Below are 23,198 nucleotides of genomic sequence, written 5' to 3'. Positions count from 1 at the left end.
GAACAGTTCAGCATGGATCTCTGACAAGAAGCTCTAGAGAACTGTGCATTGATCTGCGATGTCTAAATCAGGATTTCTTTAAAATCAAACCCAGTAAACAGTCCAAACCAGAGCTGATTAAAGGAATAGTTTAGTTAAGTTCTTTAATATTCCCACCAGTGATGGAAAGAACTCATAACATCAAGAAAGATCAAAGACACTGGACACTCGCTCTATTTACCTGCTAAATTGCTACCAATGCTTGGATACATGTGCACATATGAGAAGAATCTTCAAAAAGTTTTCACACTTTTTCAGCTCAGCTCACTTTTTCGGCGGTTTTTCAGTTTAGATTCTTTAACCCAGTCGTCTGGCCATAACGATCTGGTCCTTATCAAAGTCCCTCGTGTCTTTATGCTGATCAGAACTTTGAGGAACCTTCATCAGCCCGACATCTAATAGATCCCTGACACTCACATGCACCAGTGCTACCAAATTCAGCGTCTGGGAAAAATCTTCCAGCTTTCAAAAAGAGAAATTTAAAAAAAGGTCCAAAATCTGTCCTACATAAATAAATAAAATAAATAAAATTCATACAGACTCAATGACTCGACACAAATTCATTCAGCAAGACGTCTTTATGAATCTTTTATAAACAGTTTATACAAATTAAGATTCGTGTCCTAAGTGAGTGACAAAGACAGGTTGTAACACACACACACACACTGTATAAACACTACACACACACCATTCTGGATAAAAGCACTGACAATGCTTCACAGCGGAGATGAAGAGTTGAAGATCACAATTCAGATTCAGATTTTTTTAGTCAAATCACCAGGCTTCTTACACACACACACACACACACACACCATTCCTACTACAACCATCAAGAACCATCTAGGACTGATTTACTAGTAAAGCCGAGCACTTCAGTACAAATCCTGCAGTGGATCAGAAATAAAATTGAGGATTTATTATAATAAACAATGAAAGTGAGTCCAGATCTCCTACTGAAATGACGTCAGATGGATGAAACGTTTCAGAATAAAAATGCTGAGCACCTGTGTGTAAAACTGTACACGTGAATCGGAGCTGCAATTACACACTATAGTACAATCCAATAGCTTACAAGGAACTGCTTCAAACACACACACACACACTCAAAAGTATCTGAACACCCTATATTATTAGGCTCAAATGTTTGGGTCACACCCATCACTAACAGCTGTATGATATCAATTCTACAAAACAAATCATATGCTTGTGACTGTGGCAGCAGTTTGGGGAAGGCCCTCTCTTGTTCCAGCATGACTGCCTCCCCCCCCCATGCTTTGATTAGCTGGGGTGTGAGGGCACTTCAGTGGCCTGCACAGAGCCCCACCCTCAATCACATTCAACACCTCTGTGATAATTTGCGATGTTGATTACGAGTACAACATCAGTGCCTTACGCACTGACCCCCCAACACACACACACACACACACACACACACACACACAAATGCTCTTTTGAACTATGTGCGCACATTCTTAACGAATGCGCTCCAAAATTTTTGCGTTCAGAATGAAAGCTGTTGGGACTGGGAGGGAGAGCGGGTGTCCAGCAAGCTCATGCTCGGGTGTCCACATACTTTTGACCGTATGGTGTATACGCACACTGAGTCACTCACACACCGGTCACTGCTGTGTATAAGTTTACGAAGTAAATAAAGTCCCAAAACTTTAAAACATGACAAACATTCTCATGAACGGAGCCTCGTGGCGGCTTTTGAAGCCATGAAGGCGACGGGAACACCTCTGGTGCCGACGTCACACGTCATTTACACTCCTACACTTCATTTTAAGATTAAGAACATTATGACATTAAAAACAAACATGAAGACTGTATTTTCCGGAGTGAATGAAAGGCATATAAAATATTGAATGTGTAAATCGGTTCCGTTTCCTCTCAGTAGGTCCAGATTTTATGATTTAGCGATTATAACTGAATAACCAGCTGCTTGAGCATTACCAACCAGGGATTACTGAAAGCCTCAGTCTTGTGCTCCTTCCTGCTGCTTGTTCTTTGTTTTCTGGCTGGTCAGGCTGCACAAAATACGTACGCGGTCCCATAATCCGGAAGATACAGTACTAGCTTCGACATGCTGATAAATTTGATGGTATGCAGTGCATCAGTGACACTGATGAAGAGAAAATGTAAAATAAATATTGTTTAATTAGCTTGATGGTTATTAGTTTGCTGACTGATATTTATTAGTAGCCCAACTAATGTTGCGAACATATATCCATATGTAGTGTCATTAGGACGGCCTATTTTTAAGGGGTGGTCCTAATGTTTTGGCTCATGTCCCATACGCCTGCACGCTGATGTTAAAGGTCACTGTGGGTCCTGTGTTGATGTGGATGATTTGCATCTTGCCAGAAAATGTGTCAAATCCAATATCACACCCATCCAGCAATTAAGTGTCAGTATTGGTGTTGATACTGATACCGATACTCAGTATTGAATCGAGGCGTCCCTACACACCGACGTCGTGACTTGTAAGCATAAACGCTCACCAATGTGTGTGAGAGGCACAAAAACATACGAAACATCTATTAACCCAGATGCAGGTACGTCCCGATATCAGAAAACAACTAACGCAGTTCCTGATGCTGGACGTTTGACCTTGATCTGACCTTCCTTGCGAAGTACCGTGCATTACGCAGTCTCAGTATCTGTCCCGCTGTGGTACGCGGCTCACGTTCAGGCTCGTACGGCCGGGGTGGTGTGCGTGAGCGGGACGGTGGATCCGGTGTCGTAATCCATATCCACCATGGTGTGGTTGGCGGTGCTCAGGCTGCTCATAGACGTGCCCGTGCCGTTCTGCCGGTCCCGGAGACTCTGAAGGTAACTCTGAGGGACGAACATCAAACAAAAAGACAGTTAACACATAATACTGAATTACTATATACACTATATGGCCAAAAGTATCCGGACACCTTACAGTGACCTTGTCAGACACCCCAATCCAAGCATTGACAGCGTCTACTCAGCAGAGGTCACAACTGTATGACCTCCCTCCCTCAGGCACGACCAGTTGTGCCTTTTTGGACACCAAGCCAAGTAGATCAAACTGAAGAGCTACAGATATTAGTGACAAGTGGGCATTAGACCGCAGCGCCACCTTAAGCGCCCGCTTGATTAGAATTTGAAATGATTACATTATGGCTAAATGCGCTAAACATGCCACCGCTATCTTAAAGCTTTTCACCCTGACGTTATTACAAATAACCAGATCAGCAGAGTTGAACAGGCTGAATTGTTCCCTTATTACTCCCCCAAGCCTGGGGAAAATAAAGTCCAAACTCGAACAGGCTGATTCTTCTTATTCACGACTAAATCTGATTAACATACCAGCACGGCGATCGTGCATTCCTCACATGCATGCGACAGCTGAATTTACAGACATGAGATGCGTTTAGCCTCTAATAGATGCCGTGCATTTCAGTCATGATTCATATCTGTTGCATTGATTGCTGATCATATATAAAGCACTTGCTCAAGTCTGAGCTCGCTACATTAATAGCGGAGAGGGGCGAGGCCTCGTGAAGAATGGGCGTCCTGTCCGGGGTGTGTCACTGCATTGCGCTCAGCAATTCTGGAGTAATGGGACACACCGATACCCCTACCAGGATAATTTAGTAGTAAAAAAATTGAATTAAATTATTTCTCCCACTAAACAGCCTAGCAGTTAAGGTACTGCACTAGTAATAAACAGGTCGCTGGTTCAAGCCCCACCACTGCACGGCTGCCACAGTTGGGCCCTTAACCCTCAATTGCTTAGACAGTATACTGTCACAGTACTGTAAGTCGCTTTGGCTAAAATATGAAATGAGACAGTGTGTGTGTGTGTGTGTGTGTGTGTGTGTGATTGATCAGGATTAGGAGTGTTCTGCTCTGATGGGACTAACCGGTGCTAGCAGATCTCCAGCGTAGCGTTTTACAGGAGTGTGTTTACGGCGATACGTCCCGTCCTGTCCTGTGGCCAGAGGCAACTTTTTGCGGTCTTTCTGTCGTATTTTCATCAGCTGGACTCGCTTCTGTCTTCTGCTGAGGATCACTGAGACAGATAAGACATATATACTTTATAAGATATATTTACATTAAAAAATGACCGATTCTATTATATTCCATCCTGCAAAATAAGCCAGTTCATATTTGTGTCAGTAAGGACCCTAATCTTATTAGTAAAGATACTAGTCTAGTAAAAGTATTAGTAATAACTCCAGTTTAGTAGCAGGCCATAACCATAAATATACTAAGGGCCCCATTCACGTTACTATGGGTTCCTCTAATTTTATTAGGGGCCTTATTATTAATACTATTATTATTATTATTAGTGAAGGATTCCATTCAGCTGCGCCCACAGTTCGACTGCATGTTCGATTTGGTGCACCGGGTGCCCTTCCTGACTGAACCCTCCCATTTATCCGGACTTTGGACCTGCACTGAGAGCACCCTGATAAGCCCCCCCAACTCCCCCCCCCAACACACAAACCCACACACACACACACACACACACAATGGCTATATTTAAGTACCAACATAAACCTTCTGTATTTGTGAGCCCAGCCCGGGATTCAAACCCCCCAAACTACTACACCACCCATGCTCATGTCCCCTCTTATCATCCGTAAGAGCCATTATTATTATTATTTATTACTATAAAGGGCCCTTATCTAGTAATTAAAAGCCCAAACCTCGTTAGTAACGGCTCCATCCTTTATATAAAGAGTCTTTGTGTTGTTAATGAGGCCCCAGGTTAGACTGTGTTAAAGGCTCTAATTCTATTAGCAAGGGTCCCGATCTAATCTTCCTATCGGTCAGTCCTTCTCACCTTCAGTGTGTGAAAATCCCTCGGCCGTGAGTTTCCACTGCACCAGCGCTCCCATGACGCTGAGCGTCGGCCAGATGCCCAGGATGACCCAGCTGTACCAGCAGAGGGGCGCGGGGGACGCCAGGCGCAGACAGTCGTACACGTGCGTGACCAGCGCCAGCATCTCCACGAAATAATCGACGCACACGGTCATGATGGCGCCGCCGAACACGGCCGTGGAGAGGAGGGTGAAGCATTTCTGCCACTGCAGAGTTAGGACGGCGAAGAGCATGCCAGTTCCGAGGAGGGCACCGACGGGCACCTGTCACACAGAGACGCATGGGGAACGTCAGTGTTGATATGCTAATAGAGCAGTTCACAAGTCACAGACCCTGTATAGACACTATGTGGCCAAAAGTATGTGGACGCCCAATCTAAGCTTGTAGGACCATAAACAATAATGTGAACAAAATACAGCAGTTTAGTGGCCAATTAACTTTGTAGCATGATGTCCTCATTCCTAATGATTTACTACAACTGGCCACTTCTCTGTGCCCATATAAATAGTGCTAGTTTGACAGCATAGGTTTTCCTCCTGACCTTGGAAAGATAATAAGTGCGTGGGCGGTCAAATGAAATCCAGGTACCACATACCAATTATTAGAAGCAGCTAGAACATGAGTGACCCTGTCCACAGTCAAGAGAGCTTTACATTAACAAGTGTGTATGGCGTATCCGTACCCACAGTGTGCTGGGTGTGTAGAGCTGGTGTGTGAGCAGCAGGCCGGCGATGGCCAGCAGCAGACCCAGCAGGATGCCGGTCATGAAGAGGCCGACGCTCCGCACCATCATGGTGACCAGGCCGCACAGCAGGCCGATGCCCAGGCCGATGCCCGCGCTGGCCTCCACGCTCAGCTGGGTGTCGACCACTCGCTCTTTGTAGCAGAGCAGGAAGATGATCACCGAGCCGAACAGCAGGCCGGACAGGAACATGATGGCTTTGAAGCATCGGTAACCTGCAACACGTGGAGGATCGTTAACGACTATTATAAATATATAATCTTTACATTTTATATTATTTTTTAATTGGGATATAACTGTAGAGTTCATGCTAGTGTTAGAAACTCTCAAGTGCCCTGATCTCAACCCCACTAAAGAGCTTTGGGATGAAATGGAACGTTGGAACACTGTTCGTGAGTCAGTTAGTGCCTGAACGATGCTACTGGCTGTATCGAGGACACATGGACATTGCTGGGGACAAGCTGTTACTTCGGGCTTCACTACTGAACAGTAAAGTGGGGAAACTCACCGAAAAAGCAGTAGATGATCCCAAACAGGCAGCACATGGAGGAAATAACAGCGGGGATGATGTCATACTTCCTGTCGATCTCCAGCCGGCACGGATTAAAATCTTCTGGGCTGAACCTTCTGGGCTCTTCAGAGACGAGTCTCGCCATGTCCGCCATTCTCACCAGATCAGATCACAGGAGGTGATTGATTATGGTCCTGGATTCATTAGGACCTGATGAGCACCTGCATATTAAAGAAAAGAGAGTCTGGATGATGTTCTGCAGTAAAAGTTTGATGGTGATTTTACTCTACCATTAGTTTCAGACTTTTGACAGCCTTTACAGGGAGGTTGGTGGTTTGGCTCGAATCATCAACCTTCTGATCAATAATAACCACTGAGCCAACGCATTTCCATTTACAAAACACAGGGTGCAGCTCAGTCAGCTACTCGGTTCACCGCTGAGTACAACTCAGGTGCAAACCACAGGAACCATACAGGGGAACTCGACAAACAGACAAAATTCAGGACTGAAGGATGCTCATGAAGGAGAACCAGGATGTCGCTTCAAACCACTAACAAGTTGAAGCTAAAGGTTCACTTGTGTTCAAGTGTTCTCCCCAGTTGTAGGGTGTGTGGGGAGTAGCATTTGATGAGGTGCAGGCAATGCTTTGATGTGTAGTTCAAAGACTTTCTGTCCAACTGTGCCTCCTCTACCTGCCTGGCAAAAACTATGGATGGTGGAGGAGACGTCACATTATCTCTGGGATTCAAATCCATTTTTGGGACAGTGGTAGCCTAGTGGGTAGAACTTTGGGGTATTGTTAAGTGTAAAATGTCATCTCAGTTTAAAAATCGAAGAGTACTCGTGTTTTTTATTTAATTTTCCACACACCTAGCTACTTTTAATATTGGAGCACATTTGCTGATATGAAAGTTCTCAGCATTGAACCCCACAGTGGCTGGTTTAAACCTTGAGATTTCGGTGACACTCCATCACGATGATGTTCCTATATTTCAGAATGATACCGCCATTATCCGTCCTGCACAAACGCTTCGAATTTTCTTTGTGACACCATAACAGAACATTTAGGAGAAGCTCTGAGGCGCAGAATGCGGATCTCTGTAAAAGTGGATCAGCGTGTTCTGATGCCGCTCGGTCGCTCCGGGCAGAGATGGCACAGCCGTTCCCACATATATAATGTATCGGAGTGAAAGCTGCACTTCATGTTGCTCCAGGCTTTTCCTACACAGATACACTCTCACAGCTTCACTATTATAACCGTGTTTTACAAGCTGGCAGCAGAAATAATGATGGTGAAATCTGATGCATTATTTCGCTCTATAGTGAGCGAGCACCTCAGGAACTCTGCACAGCGTGATTCAAAAAGCTGGACATCACATTCAGAAACCCAAACCCTAGGAGATGCATAACGTGAAGTAAGGAACACAATATTCCTACATCTGGAGAATTTGAGAAACCATCTGAGGAGCCGTTTGTGGCCTGTGATAAATAGAACAAGGTGTGGTCTGCACTTCAATGCTACAGTCCTACTATACCTACTTAATGCTTCCAATGCACATCAGGTTATTTTACAAACCAAGGTGCACCCTATGGTGCAAATTCTCCTTCTTGGTGTATCTATAATATGTATATTTGTGAAATGATTCATGTTGTTAGATCCATCATATTTGATCATCAAAGAACATTTATTCTGCTTTGCCGTGCAGAATGTAGATCTCTAGGATGGTCCAAAATCCCACCACACACCCTTCAGGCCTGGTATGACTCTCACTCCGCATTAAATCGGCCTTTTTACGACTGATGTATATTTCAAACCTGAGCTAATCCCATTTCTCAGCCTATCAGACAGTCTGAGTGGGTGAGTGTCCTTTAAACTGGCCAATCAGAATCGATCTTGACACTTTCTCAGCGTGCTTCCAGTTTAACGGGGTCGCCGGAGAGAGATCAAAGCCTTTGTATCGCCCCATAATGGCTTCATTCAACTTCTCCACATCCCCACATTCATGCAAACACACACACACACACACAGAGTGCTTTTGTAAAGCAAGAGCAAGGCGGAAAAGTGGCCGAGTCTGTGCGTGTTGGACTGTGGAGATCATTAGAATCGTTGTGAGGTTGCCGGAGGCCACGATGCTCATACTAAACAACCAGGGACGCCTGAAAATTCTGAAACCATCTTCGGATGTCTCTGAAGACACATGAAGAGAAAACGGTTGAGAGGAAGAAAGGCTGGATTAAATCCAGACGCTGGTCATTTTTTTCCTTCTGCGCTCAAAGAAACGTCAGTTTATTGTAATCAGATGTTGAAAGGATGAGATCATCAGATTCAGAAAAGAAAAGGGAAGCGATGCCATTTTCTTCCACGCTTTATTTTAATTCTCTCTCAATAATACAAGCTTGTTTGCTTGCAACTCGATCCGCTGCTGGACTTGATCTGCTGGTTTTGAGATCTGCTGCTCTGGCTGTGAGCTCTCCAGAATAATAGCATCTGTTCCAAAAGTGTACAGGCTGTACTCAGATATAACGAGCGTAAAACTTCATTTCCATTTCAGTACGACTCCAATAAAATGAATCTCCAAAAAGTTTCACTAAAAAAAACACACTGACACACGACAGAAATCTGATCAAATGCTGCTCAAGCACTAGCTGAGCTCTCTGGTTAGATTGGGTTTGGTCTAATATTAGTCTATTAAGCACCAAATTAGACAGGATCGCACCAATTAAACTTTACTGGGCTGAGTGGTGAGCTTTTGGAGAACGAGAACCAGTCTGCAAATTAAAAAGTCAAGTAAAATTTAACCAAAGACCAAAGAAGAAGGAAAAACTAACCTGGAGAGTAAAAAAGGACCAAACCCAGAAAAATGAGAACAGTATATAACGGGGTAGTATGCAGTATACACTGAAGAAGTATGCAGTATATATTGGGGGTAGTATGTAGTACATACTGGGGAAGTATGCAGTATATACTGGGGGTAGAATGCAGTATATACTGGAAGTAGTATGCAGTATATACTGGAAGTAGTATGCAGTTTATACTGGAAGTAGTATGCAGTATATACTGAAAGTAGTATGCAATGTATACTGGGTGTAGTATGCAGTATATACTGAAGAAGTATGCAGTATATACTGAAAGTAGTATGCAATGTATACTGGAGGTAGTATAGAAGCCAATATCGAGCAAAAAAGGACCAAACCCAGAAAAATGAGAACAGTATATAACGGGGTAGTATGCAGTATACACTGAAGAAGTATGCAGTATATATTGGGGGTAGTATGTAGTACATACTGGGGAAGTATGCAGTATATACTGGGGGTAGTATGCAGTATATACTTGAAGTAGTATGCAGTATATACTGGAAGTAGTATGCAATGTATACTGGGTGTAGTATGCAGTATATACTGGAAGTAGTATGCAATGTATACTGGGTGTAGTATGCAGTATATACTGAAGTAGTATGCAGTATATACTGAAAGTAGTATGCAATGTATACTGGAGGTAGTATGCAGTATATACTGGAGGTAGTATGCAGTAAATACTTGGTGTTGATTCAAATCCAGGTTCTGCTATGCAGTCACTGTTGGGTCCTTGAGCAAGGCCCTTAACCCTGTCTGCTCCAGGGGTACTGTACAGTGGCTGACCCTGCGCTCTGACCCAAGCTCCCAAACAATCTGGGATATGCAGAAAAAGAACTTCATTGTTCTGTACACTAAGAAGGCAGTGCTGGACCAGCTGAGAAGTTCTAGGACCCCAACAACTGCCGTTTAGTCATACTGAAGGATCTCTCACTGACAGCTCTGAAGACTCCAGAGAACAACTGTGGTAGTATTTGGCATGTGAGGTTAATGGGGGATGCCACACATGGGCGGGTGTGATCTGTGTACCACACATGGAGTTCAGACCGAGAGGTCTGGGAACGGGGAGCCGTCTAACAGCTGGCAGACACATTCCACTTCCTGTCTGAGGCTCGCGCTGTGGAGTGGAGGTCATGGTGGAGCTACATGGAGGTTTTTATCTCTGTAGGCTTTCATTTTAATCTGGTCCAGATCGTTTCCACAAAGTCTTTTAATGCCGGGATGAAATTAAAGCAAGACGACATGAGCAGGACGTGCAGAACGTTTCAGGAGGGCATTTTCGTCAGCTCAGACTGAAAGACTGGCGGGAATTATTCTTATGTGGTGTCATGGTGTCCACGATCATGTACACAGCTGGTTGAAGGACCTGCTGATGCTTTCAGATGTCTTGTGGTGTCCATGCTTTAGCAGGTTATCCGTTGTACAATCATGTTATTTAATAAAAGCATAATTACTGCAGGGTTCGTTTCTGTAATCTGTACGTGTGGAAGCGGAGCGTATTTTCCCTCACATCGTCACACCGTCATGATTTAAAATCCCAAAACAGGAAATAAGAAGGTCTGAAAGGTTGCAGATTTAACAAACGTTTCCTTTAACCTTTTCCCGGCTCTTTATCTGAACGGGACTTTGATTCGTAATCCCTGACCCTAACCCTGGAAGCCCCTAGCTGAGCAGGAAACACATCAGCCCTGCCTGACCTTTCCCCTGAGCGATGGGAAGTTAAACAGGAAGAGGGGGACGCGAGGGGAAATGTCAGACGGTAAAACTCCCACCACTCCTGATAAACACTCCAACAGCAACCAGCTTCAAAAATATCAGCTCCCATCTTCCATCATCGAGAGAAACTACAGATCATCCAAAACATCTGCAAAGCATCCAACCTACAGCTGGATGATCTCCATCAACAAACAAATGCACTAGAACAAGTCTGAATGGTCAGCTCAGACACCTGTCCATGACTTGGTCAGTGTGTGGTATATACTGAGGGTAATATGAAGTACATACTGAACGTAGTATGCAGTATATACTGGGGGTAGTATGCAGTATATACTGAGTGCAGTATGCAGTATATACTGGGGGTAGTATGCAGTATATACTGAGTGCAGTATGCAGTATATACTGGGGGTAGTATGCAGTATATACTGGGGGTAGTATGCAGTATATACTGAGTGCAGTATGCAGTATATACTGGGGGTAGTATGCAGTATATACTGGGGGTAGTATGCAGTATATACTGAGTGCAGTATGCAGTATATACTGGGGGTAGTATGCAGTATATACTGAGTGCAGTATGCAGTATATACTGGGGGTAGTATGCAGTATATACTGAGGGTAGTATGCGGTATATACTGGGGGTAGTATGCGGTATATACTAAAACAGTATGCAGTATATACTGAAACAGTATGCAGTATATACTGAGTGCAGTATGCAGTATATACTGGGGGTAGTATGCAGTATATACTGAGTGCAGTATGCAGTATATACTGAGGGTAGTATGCGGTATATACTAAAACAGTATGCAGTATATACTGAAACAGTATGCAGTATATACTGAGTGCAGTATGCAGTATATACTGGGGGTAGTATGCAGTATATACTGAGTGCAGTATGCAGTATATACTGGGGGTAGTATGCAGTATATACTGAGTGCAGTATGCAGTATATACTGAGTGCAGTATGCAGTATATACTGAGTGCAGTATGCAGTATATACTGAGTGCAGTATACAGTATATACTGAGTGCAGTATGCAGTATATACTGAGTGCAGTATGCAGTATATACTGGGGGTAGTATGCAGTATATACTGAGTGCAGTATGCAGTATATACTGGGGGTAGTATGCAGTATATACTGGGGGTAGTATGCAGTATATACTGAGTGCAGTATGCAGTATATACTGGGGGTAGTATGCAGTATATACTGAGTGCAGTATGCAGTATATACTGGGGGTAGTATGCAGTATATACTGGGGGTAGTATGCAGTATATACTGAGTGCAGTATGCAGTATATACTGGGGGTAGTATGCAGTATATACTGGGGGTAGTATGCAGTATATACTGGGGGTAGTATGCAGTATATACTGAGTGCAGTATGCAGTATATACTGAGGGTAGTATGCAGTATATACTGGGGGTAGTATGCAGTATATACTGAGTGCAGTATGCAGTATATACTGGGGGTAGTATGCAGTATATACTGAGTGCAGTATGCAGTATATACTGAGGGTAGTATGCAGTATATACTGGGGGTAGTATGCAGTATATACTGAGGGTAGTATGCAGTATATACTGAGTGCAGTATGCAGTATATACTAAAGCAGAATGCAGTATATAGTGGGGGTCGTATGGGGTTCCCACCCAGGCAGAATTCAGTATATACTGGAGCATTATACTGGTAGGTTTTATCTGTTTGCAGTGATTAATGAGTAATGAAACCACTGAATCGCCTTCATTGTTCCTCACTGAGTGAATGGAGGGAAAAGCTTACTGAGAACTTGGAACTCACTCTGAACGCCTCTTCATCAGTCGTTCACAAAAACAGAGACAGAAAAGGAGAAAGACAGAGAGACAGGGGAGGGATTCATGAGATAAAAGGAGCTTTGATATAAACATGCTCAAAAATATAAGAACATTCACTTCTGAGTCTCGTTAAGCGTCCCCGTCTTTCCGGAAATCAGTCCTTAAGTCTTTTAAACATTAGTGGACGAGATCGTTTGTTCATTGTGTCCAAAAAGAAGAAAATTAGGGGAACGTGTTTACAGAGGAATGAACTGATTGAGATGCGGATTGGGACACAGCCTCTGAGAACACAGGCGCATTTATAAAATAGATTTCACCAAAGTCATCACCAAAATGCCTGATCAGCGCTGTTCATCATGATTGTTCACTTCGTAATAAGTGAAACATTTTCATCCTGGTCAAGGTCACAGCAGGTCAGGATCCACCTCGGTCACCCGAAACACGATGAACGTGGGAGCTCTGATGAGTGGAACAGGGTGCAGATATCAGCAGTGTGACCCGTGCAGGGGTTTCGCCACCACACCCACACATTTAACAGTCATTTGCATTTTCTCCTAAAGAGCTTATTGTCGCTGACCTGAGTGCACAACGTTTATTCAAATTCCACAAGAGCCGAGTCTGAACACACACACACACACACACACACACACACTCACACACACTCACACTCACAAGGTCTTTCTGTAGAGACTGAAGAGCTTATTACTCTGAATAAAAGAAAACAATATGCAGTAATGTGTGTGTTCATCACTCACATGTCCACACCCACACACACACAATCCTAAATGGTGTATTCACTATTTATGAGCTCTTTAAAGCCCCATCTGCAGGGGGTCCTACAGGCAAAAACATTAAAGAAGTGAGAATTTAAAAAAAGCCTGGTTTACACCGTGTACAACTAAAACTGTAAATAACATAATAACGTACTTCTATACACCAGAGAGAGAAATGATATAGACACGGTGCAGATACTGGTGGCTAGGAATGGAAGTATAATTGTATACTTTTGTATAGCTTATAGAAACCAACGCGTACATAATGTATAGTCATTAAATGTAAATATAGTTCGCTTAGTGTCCTCAGGAATCTCTCCAGCCAGCTCTGTCATTTTTTACCCCCCACACGATTTCTAAAACCAAGTAATTGCACATCATAATACTGCACAATAGTTTACAAATACAAACGTCAAACACTGGGACTGACTGGCCGAGACCGCGTCTCCTTCACTGGGACTGACTGGCCGAGACCGCGTCTCCTTCACTGGGACTGACTGGCCGAGACCGCGTCTCCTTCACTGGGACTGACTGGCCGAGACCGCGTCTCCTTCACTGGGACTGACTGGCCAGACAACATCTCCTTTACTGGGACTGACTGACCAAGACTGCGTCTCCTTTACTGGGACTGACTGACCAAGACTGCGTCTCCTTTACTGGGACTGACTGACCAAGAATGCGTCTCCTTTACTGGGACTGACTGACCAAGAATGCGTCTCCTTTACTGTGACTGACTGGCTGAGACCCCGTCTCCTTTACTGGGACTGACTGGCCAAGACTGCATCTCCTTTACTGGGACTGACTGGCCAAGACTGCGTCTCCTTTACTGGGACTGACTGACCGAGACCGCGTCTCCTTTACTGTGACTGACTGACCGAGACCACGTCTCCTTTACTGGGACTGACTGGCTGAGACCACGTCTCCTTTACTGGGACTGACTGGCCGAGACCACGTCTCCTTTACTGGGACTGACTGGCCGAGACTATGTCTCCTTTACTGGGACTGACTGGCCGAGACCACGTCTCCTTTACTGGGACTGACTGGCTGAGACCACGTCTCCTTTACTGGGACTGACTGGCTGAGACCCCGTCTCCTTTACTGGGACTGACTGGCCAAGACTGCATCTCCTTTACTGGGACTGACTGGCCAAGACTGCGTCTCCTTTACTGGGACTGACTGACCGAGACCGCGTCTCCTTTACTGTGACTGACTGACCGAGACCACGTCTCCTTTACTGGGACTGACTGGCTGAGACCACGTCTCCTTTACTGGGACTGACTGGCCGAGACCACGTCTCCTTTACTGGGACTGACTGGCCGAGACTATGTCTCCTTTACTGGGACTGACTGGCCGAGACCACGTCTCCTTTACTGGGACTGACTGGCCGAGACCACGTCTCCTTTACTGGGACTGACTGGCTGAGACCACGTCTCCTTTACTGGGACTGACTGGCTGAGACCGCGTCTCCTTTACTGTGACTGACTGACCGAGACCACGTCTCCTTTACTGGGACTGACTGGCCGAGACCACGTCTCCTTTACTGGGACTGACTGGCCGAGACTATGTCTCCTTTACTGGGACTGACTGGCCGAGACTATGTCTCCTTTACTGGGACTGACTGGCCGAGACTATGTCTCCTTTACTGGGACTGACTGGCTGAGACCACGTCTCCTTTACTGGGACTGACTGGCTGAGACCACGTCTCCTTTACTGGGACTGACTGGCTGAGACCGCATCTCCTTTACTGGGACTGACTGGCTGAGACCGCATCTCCTTTACTGGGACAGACTTTCAGAGATCACATCATCACATCACCATCTCATTTACCAAAACTGACTGACAGACATTTTAACTGACCGACTAAGACCACGTCTCTCTCATTAAAACAGACTAACCAAATGCCCGTCAGGCACCAGGTCACCTTTACTGTAACCGACTAGCAGAAACAACGTTGTATTCACTGGGTCAGAAGTATTTAGTAAAGAAGCCAAGATGAACATGCACAGATCGATTTAATCACCGCACTGAATTTCTCCTCATCCACACCGTTCTGCAACAGTTCCGACTGTAACTGGACCCTGAATATCCGAATAAGAATGTGAGACAGTGAGGGCGTAGAGGGTGTCGAATCAGGGAGTGGAGAGAAACCCGATCCAGTGATCTGGACTTGGACTGGAACACAGAGACGCCTTGTTTCACTTTAATGTTCGTTTTCCTCCCAAACATCCCAACACTTAGAGTGAAGTACCCTCTCAAGTAGAGTCTCAGTCCTCGGGGTGGGTCTGACCCTCTTTAAAGCCTCTGAAATTGCTAAATCAGCGTTTGGTCCACTCATGAAAGAGGTCAGAACATAGAAGCTCCTGTTAGGTGAGGTTCTACGCCCGAGCTTTGATGAATTCAAAAACAAACAGCAGTGAGAAGATATTTTTTTACTTCCTCACATTTCCATCCCACCTTAGGGAGGCAGCAGAAACTGTTGGTGCTTCTCATCTCCAGTGAAAGGTTTAGCATGTTCTCCAGTTTGAACTGACTAAACAAAAATCCCAACAGACACACTCCTTCGAATGTCCAGCTAGCTCAAGGTCGGGTGTCCACATACTTCTGCAGAAGATTTAAAGATCACTGAGCATATCTGGTAAGCATATTCTGTCTTGTATTACTGCACTGTTCCTATGTTTAGTAAACATGGCTGGAAATTGACAATTAGGGGCCATGATCAGGGGCCCAACAGTGGCGAGTTGGGTGGTGGAGCTTGAACGAGCAACCTTCTGAACAACAATCCAGCACCTTAACTGCTGAGCTACCGCAGCACTATGGACATTGTGGTGGATAGTAATGGTTCAGCGGTTGAAGTACTGGATTAGTGATAGGAAGCTGCCACTGTTGGGCCCCTGATCATGGCCCCTAATTCTTTTTTTATCTGAGTATTAAATCTCAGATTTAAAAGTAAGTTGCTTTAGATGAAAAGGATATTTCTGAGGAACAGCTTGGATGGTTTGTGACGATGATTGATGAATTAAGCCTCATCGGCTTCTGATCACGTAATTTTGGGCTGGAAAACGACACCATCCGATTTGTACCTGAGCGGTTCCTTTAACTGGCTGTAGTGAGAAGCTGTTCCAGCTGCTAAAGTTCTGAGAACATCTGGTTTTTACTAGAACTTCTAATTAACCCCATGTTCTCTTGATCTCTCTCAGACTAGGAAGGAACGCTCTGTATTTTTCTCCTGTTCTTCAAGTCGGGACCATCTGCTCCGTACCAACGGCTGGAGCTGCGTGTGTGTGTGTGTGTGTGTGTGTGTGTGTGTGTGTGTAATGATGTAACCGGAGATGCAGTGTGACTTTACTATGAGAACCTGGAGGTTTCCTGCACCTTCTGCACAAAGCCAGGAATCTCTCCACTCCCTGCAGCCAACTGACCATCAATCAGCTGTGGGTATGTACACAGCCGCCATAAAACACAGGTCTGTTGATTTGCGGAACAAAGTTATCCAACTGTCATATCACCCCTGAGGAAAATAACTGGAAAGCCACTGCTTTGACTAATTAAACACAGCCAGGCTTCATTTCAGCAACAATGCGGAATATAAATCTCACTAATCCCAAACCTTTCCATTCAAGTCACGCAGGATGGGGGCTCATTCTTGAAAGCCCTACACCTCTAAGTAACTGGACGCCATAGTGGCAACACCCCAAATATTTAGAATACAAATACAAAATGTTCCGTTGCTGATACATGTGCCCACCCAAAGAATGCCCAAACTAAGGTTTGGAGTGGGTAATAGGTCTGCTCCGGGTTCATGCATTATTTTCCCAAAAATGGAATGGATGGATCCCATGAACGTGTGCCTCATCCAAACACAGCTCACAGTAACACAGCAAGCCTGAGAAGTCCCTCACTTCCATACCAAAGTATATCAAGATATAGATTAATAGTAATAATGATATATAATGCAAAACTGTGCGCAACAATAGAAATGCGAGGACGTTAGACTTCTTGGAACACAGGGCATTACGGATGGATATGAAGAGATCTTCAGGTGTACATGAGGCTTCATTATATACTCATTAGGCATATATGACATTAATTCTTGCATTTTGTTTTCCTGCCCCCTGACGTGAAGTCGTCGGGCACTTCTTTACACCAGACGGCGGTGGATTCTCACAAACACCCATACACGTTGCTCAAAGGAGAAATACCGTAGTTCCTTTCTACTTTCTGCTGTCAGGCTATATAACCAGCACCGCCCCAAACGCAGATAATCACCATCACAATAATTTCACATTGTTTATAATATTCTCTGTGCAATAACTTCTTAAAATGTGTGCAATACCTACTGTACCTTGTGCAATACTTCTTAACAAATGTGCAATGATTTGGTTAACTTTCCTTAAAAAGATTTTTACATATTCTTACTTTTCTACATTTTAATATATGTGTAAATATGTGTAAACACTTTGTATTGTTTTTATTTTTATATTCTTGAAAGCTGCTGTAACACTGCAAATTTACCCCCCGTGGGATAATAAAAGGCTATCTTATCTTATCTTACCCTGTATGGAGACTCACGCTATGCTCTGTGTGTTCCTCCACCAATATTGCAGCAGCACTGAGGAGAAAAACTCTATTCAACTCTATCCAATCAGACCTGAGACAAGACTTAAATACTCAAAACGTTAAAGTCTCCACGATGGATCCAAACACTTACTGGCTATTTTCTGAATATAAAGTCTTGGAAGCAAGAACTCCAGAACCATATGCAGGAAAAGCCCGAGTATCTGCACCAATGAGGTCACTGTGTCTGGAACATGCATGTAAAGAGCATCAGACCAGACTCAAGATGCATTTGCAATTATTGCCATAAACCAGGAAGGAGTTCCATAATGCACCAGTGGAAAAGCAGGTCTGGAGAACATAGCTGAGTTCCTCTGGTGGAAAGAGACACTATGAGGTCACTGGTACATTTCCAGTTGGCCTTTTCCTCTTCTTGCATATGGTGTGAAAACTAAATGATAATTATGATAATTAAAGCTCTGGTATTAAAATCATTATTATTATTATTACTACTAATAATAATAATAATAAGCCATTAATATGGCTGTTCCAAAAGAACTCTATTATCACAGTGTTCCGTACAACACATTGTGGTTCATTATTTACATTATCTCCACAACACCAATAAAAATAACATACAAATACTGTTGCATATTGCTTTTAAAATGCTGGTGACATGGTGTTACTAAAATTAATATAAAATTATAATAAAATGGACATAATATCACTACATGGTGTACGGAACACCGTGATCCTAGTCTCATTCAACAGGTCTGCCGTTACAACACATTTTGCAGAGTAAACACACCCATATTAACGCTCTAAAACCAGTAAACAAGAGCTGCAAACACTAAACCAGTTCAAACCAGTGTATTTTGATGTAAATAAATAAATAAATAAAACACATAAACTAGTTTGTGAGATTGTAACGGTCACAGTTCAAACTTACCGACGTGGATCCTGTAACCGTCACACCACCAACTACAGCAGGAAACCTCCAAAACAGCATTAAAAAGTCAGCAAACCCGATTAAAAGCGCATAAAAAGACCCAAAACATTTGTAAAACTTGACATGTTGGTAATTTAACTGTAATTTAATGGAGTTTAGTTCGCTGGCAGGAGCGCAGACAGAGTTTGACAGAGAAACTCCGGTCAGTTCTGCTGAGAGAGATGCAGCAGCTCCACTTAAACTCATCTAAACCAGGGTTGCCAGATTGGGATAATCAACATTCTCCCCCATTTAAAATGCCAGCAGTCAATATTAAGCAGAAAGCATATACAAACTTATTTTCAGACAGGATCAGGCTTTACAGTATCAAAATAATGAACACCCCTTGCCAAAATATTATAATCATTGTTTAAAACATATAAAAGTATATACACAAATTATTAAATCATTCTTGTGGTATTAAACACCATAAAACTGGTGGCGTTGGTGCCACACAGCAACATGGTACCCAGATGGCTTACTTTTGAACCATATCTGCGTGGGTTTCCTCCAGGTTACCAGGTATCCTTTCAACTGATTCATTTTCACAAACTGCTATTCACAGTATATACTGGAGGGACATGTCAGATATGCTCAAATTGCCAAATTGCTCCCCAACACATATACTTCTTCTTCTTCCTCGGCCTTTGTCTTGTTCGGTTGCGGGGTCGGGATCCGCGTTGATTTGGCACAATTTTTACGCCAGATGCCCTTCCTGACACGACCCTCCCTATTTTATCCGGGCTTGTGACCGGCACTACAATGCACTGGTTTGTGCATCTAGCGGCTAGGTATCTATAGGACAATTCAGTGTTTCCACTTAGCCTGGTGGCATGTTTTTAGACTGTGGGAGGAAACCGGAGCACCCGGAGGAAACCCACGCGGACACGGGGAGAACATGCAAACTCCACACAGAAAGGACCCGGGACCTTTTTGCTGTGAGGCGACAGTGCTACCCACTTAGCCACCGTGCCGCCCCCCCCAACCCATATACTGATGTAGAAATTATGAATAAACATATTATCTTTGCATAATGTTAGGATCCGTTATGGTTTCCCATCAGTTGATATGGCAGAAATACTTTAAAATGGCAAAAACCACCCCAGCAATACTGTAAACTGTAAATTTGATGTAAACTTGTGGACTGATGAATCTTGTGTCATGAGTAACTACCGTTCCTGTCATGAATGTAACCAAAGTGTAAAACATGACGTTAAAATCCTAATAAACAAACAAACGCTTTATGGTCAATGCTCTAGAGTTATATTCAGAAAGTCGACCCTTAACTATTCTCTCTTTGGATTAAAGTTGCTGTCAAATGCCTACATTTAGATGTAAATGAATAATATGAATATACATATAAGTATATAATATAAGTATATATATTTGAATAATAAGACAAGCAAGCTGTAGCCTAGTGGTTAAGGTACTAGACTGACAATCAGAAGGTCGCTGTTGGCCCCTTAAAAAGACCTTCAATTGCTCAGACTGTAATGTAAGTCGTTTTTGATAAAGGCGTCTGTTAAATGCCAAAAATGTAAATGTAAAGACATACACAGCGCCCAAACCCAAGGTCAACTTACAAAGTGAAGAATCTAATCAAGAGTAGTGGTGGAAAATAAACTGAAGTAAGCTGAGAAAAGCTTTGAGCTGAGATTTAAAGGTACAAAGCGAAGTACAGGAGCAAATAAATGAAGATAAGGAGTTCCAGTTAAAAAGTTAAAACCCCAGCTAAAGAAAATATCTCTGATACCAAAATAAGGTCTGAAAAACTCAAACGTTGAGAAGGAAATATGACCAATCTGGCAACACGAGCAGATCCCAGAGGAAACTCCATTCCCTCCACAATCCCTCCTTCTCCCCCATCCCCCATCTTTCAAAAATCTTTGTCCCCCTCATGGTCTGAGTAAGGATTTATGGAAAGCTGAACTAATCAGAATGATTATAATGTCACTTACAGAAAAATAACGGGACATTCTTCTGGGCAGGTTTTCACAAAATTCTGGGAGCGCCTCTGAGGAAATTCGTGCTCACTAAGTCAAAATAGCATTTGTGAGGACAGGAACTAACTGATGCTGGACAAGGAGACTTAACTAGTACTCACTGTAATCATTCATCTCAAAGACAATTTGTTAGGGTTAAAGTCAAGGCCCCTGGTGTTTTATCACTTAAAACTTATCAAACCATGTATTAGTACCTCACTTTGTTCACAATCATGCTGGAACAGAATAGGGACTTCCCCAAACTATTGCCTTACGTTTGGAAAGATATAATTTATTATTTAACATAATTAATAGTATACACCTGTAAGTAACAGGTGAGGCTAAAACACCTGAACTCAGTGATTGAAAGACGTGCCCACAAACTTTTGGTCATTTGTTTATGCCCTACAGTCTTTGGCTGGTGGGTGGCACGGTGGCTAAGTGGGTAGCACTGTCACCTCACAGCAAGAAGGTCCTGGGTTCGATCCCCAGGTGGGGTGGTCCGGGTCCTTTCTGTGTAGAGTTTGCATGTTCTCCCCATGTCTGCGTGGGTTTACTCCGGGTGCTCCGGTTTCCTCCCACAGTCCAAAGACATGCAAGTGAGGTGAATTGGAGATAGAAAATTGTCCATGACTGTGTTTAATATTAAACTTGTGAACTGATGAATCTTGTGTAATGAGTAACTACCGTTCCTGTCATGAATGTAACCAAAGTGTAAAACATCACATTAAAATCCTAATAAACAAACAAACTTTGGCTGGTTGAGTGTTATTATTAAAATTAAAACATTTAAAAAAATATTTTAATCTAAAAAACATAGTTTTGAAGTTGTAAGTTATTAAAAATGACTTTTAATATTTGGAATATTTCTGTAAAGAACACGAATGTCACGAAAGTTTTGGGATTTTATTTATTTTTATTCCTTAATGACTGGAACACAAACTTCTTAGTACAGTACAAAAACCTTTAAGTTCTTTCCTAATTTGAGACACAATGGTGCAGTGGGTAGTGCTGTGTTCAAATCCCCAACTGGGCAGTCAGGATTATTTGTATATACTTTTTCTCCCTGTGTCCACGTACATTTGCAAGCCTTTCAAATAATCTGTTGGCTCAGAAGTGGTATCTGATGGTATTTTATACACTTGGTGACAAGAATATTTTAAGCTTGTTCTCTGACTTACCCAGTGATCCTTGGAGATTTTTTGTCTCTCTTACCATCCTCCTCACTGTGCACAGTTCCAGTTAACAGGAACGTTCTAGTTATAGTTCTAACTGTGGATCTGCGTGATTAGCTGTTTTGTTGTTATCAGCTATTCTCTGACGTTTGAAGGTCAACACTCATTCCTTATTCGAACCGTGTTCTCTTGTCCTTCCCATCTTGAAGTAAGACCAAAAGAATTTGACCTCGTTTGTTTGTTTATTAGAATTTTAACGTCATGTTTTACACTTTGGTTACATTCATGACAGGAAATCAAACACAGTCATGGACAATTTAGTGTCTCCAATTCATCTCACTTGCACGCCTTTGGACTGTGGGAGGAAACCGGAGCACCCGGAGGAAACCCACGCAGACACGGGGAGAACATGCAAACTCCACACAGAAAGGACCCGGACTGCCCCACCTGGGGATCGAACCCAGGACCTTCTTGCTGTGAGGCGACAGTGCTACCCACCGAGCCACCGTGCGGCCCCTTGACCTCTGTCACCTCAAATATACACCCCAGTGAAACAGGAAGTCGTGGATTACTGTCTGGAAGTCTGTAGATACTGAGCAATTTAAAAATGTTAAATATTAATGCAAAATGTTAGGTTTACATTATTCACGGGGAGCCAATAATTGTGGCACATGTACAGTATGTTTGTTATAATAATTTGATGAGGTATAAAGATAGGTTTATGTATTCGGTGCTAGATGAAGCTAATTTACCAGACAGAGAATGTCTCATAACCCTTTAATTTTGAAATTTATGGCATTTAGCAGACGCTTTTATCCAAAGCGACTTTCAGTTGTGACTGAACACCATTCGTGCTATTAAGGCCTTGCTCAGGGGCTCAACAGTGGCAATCTGGTGGTGGTGCTTAAACCAGCAACTGAGCTGCCACCTCTGCCCTGGTGGCTCCAGGCACTTGTACTTTCATCTTATTATTTTTACACTCTTGAAATATTGCAGCTCCAGGATGGCTACACAACAGACACAGTGTTTACACACACAGTGCAAACGCAACAACAAAGACCAGGAGCCGTGGGGGAAAAATACTTGACAGACTTGTTGGTTCGTGACTGCGGTGCGAGTTTTCCTGTCCCTACAGCAACAGCATAAACACCCCAGAAGAAAGAAAAAAAACACCACGTGGTGCCGTGTAACCCTATCACTCG

General features: G+C 43.4%; 1 protein-coding gene across 1 annotated transcript; it reads right to left on the bottom strand.

Annotated features, from left to right (window-relative positions):
* Positions 1–598: 598 nt before the first annotated feature.
* LOC134301519 (transmembrane protein 198-like) lies at positions 599–18,988 on the bottom strand. Its single transcript, XM_062986248.1, has 6 exons — positions 18,801–18,988; positions 6,150–6,373; positions 5,582–5,856; positions 4,862–5,162; positions 3,936–4,084; positions 599–2,877 (listed from the first exon to the last, which is right to left on the bottom strand). The coding sequence occupies exons 2-6, from the start codon at positions 6,304–6,306 to the stop codon at positions 2,728–2,730; spliced, it is 1,032 nt and encodes a 343-aa protein (XP_062842318.1). The 5' UTR covers positions 6,307–6,373; positions 18,801–18,988; the 3' UTR covers positions 599–2,727.
* Positions 18,989–23,198: the final 4,210 nt, after the last annotated feature.

The sequence above is a fragment of the Trichomycterus rosablanca genome, chromosome 24 (genome assembly GCF_030014385.1).
Source record: "Trichomycterus rosablanca isolate fTriRos1 chromosome 24, fTriRos1.hap1, whole genome shotgun sequence".
Lineage (NCBI taxonomy): Eukaryota > Metazoa > Chordata > Actinopteri > Siluriformes > Trichomycteridae > Trichomycterus > Trichomycterus rosablanca.
The sequence above is the reverse complement of the archived record's forward strand: the minus strand, read 5'-3'. Positions and strand labels throughout refer to the sequence as shown.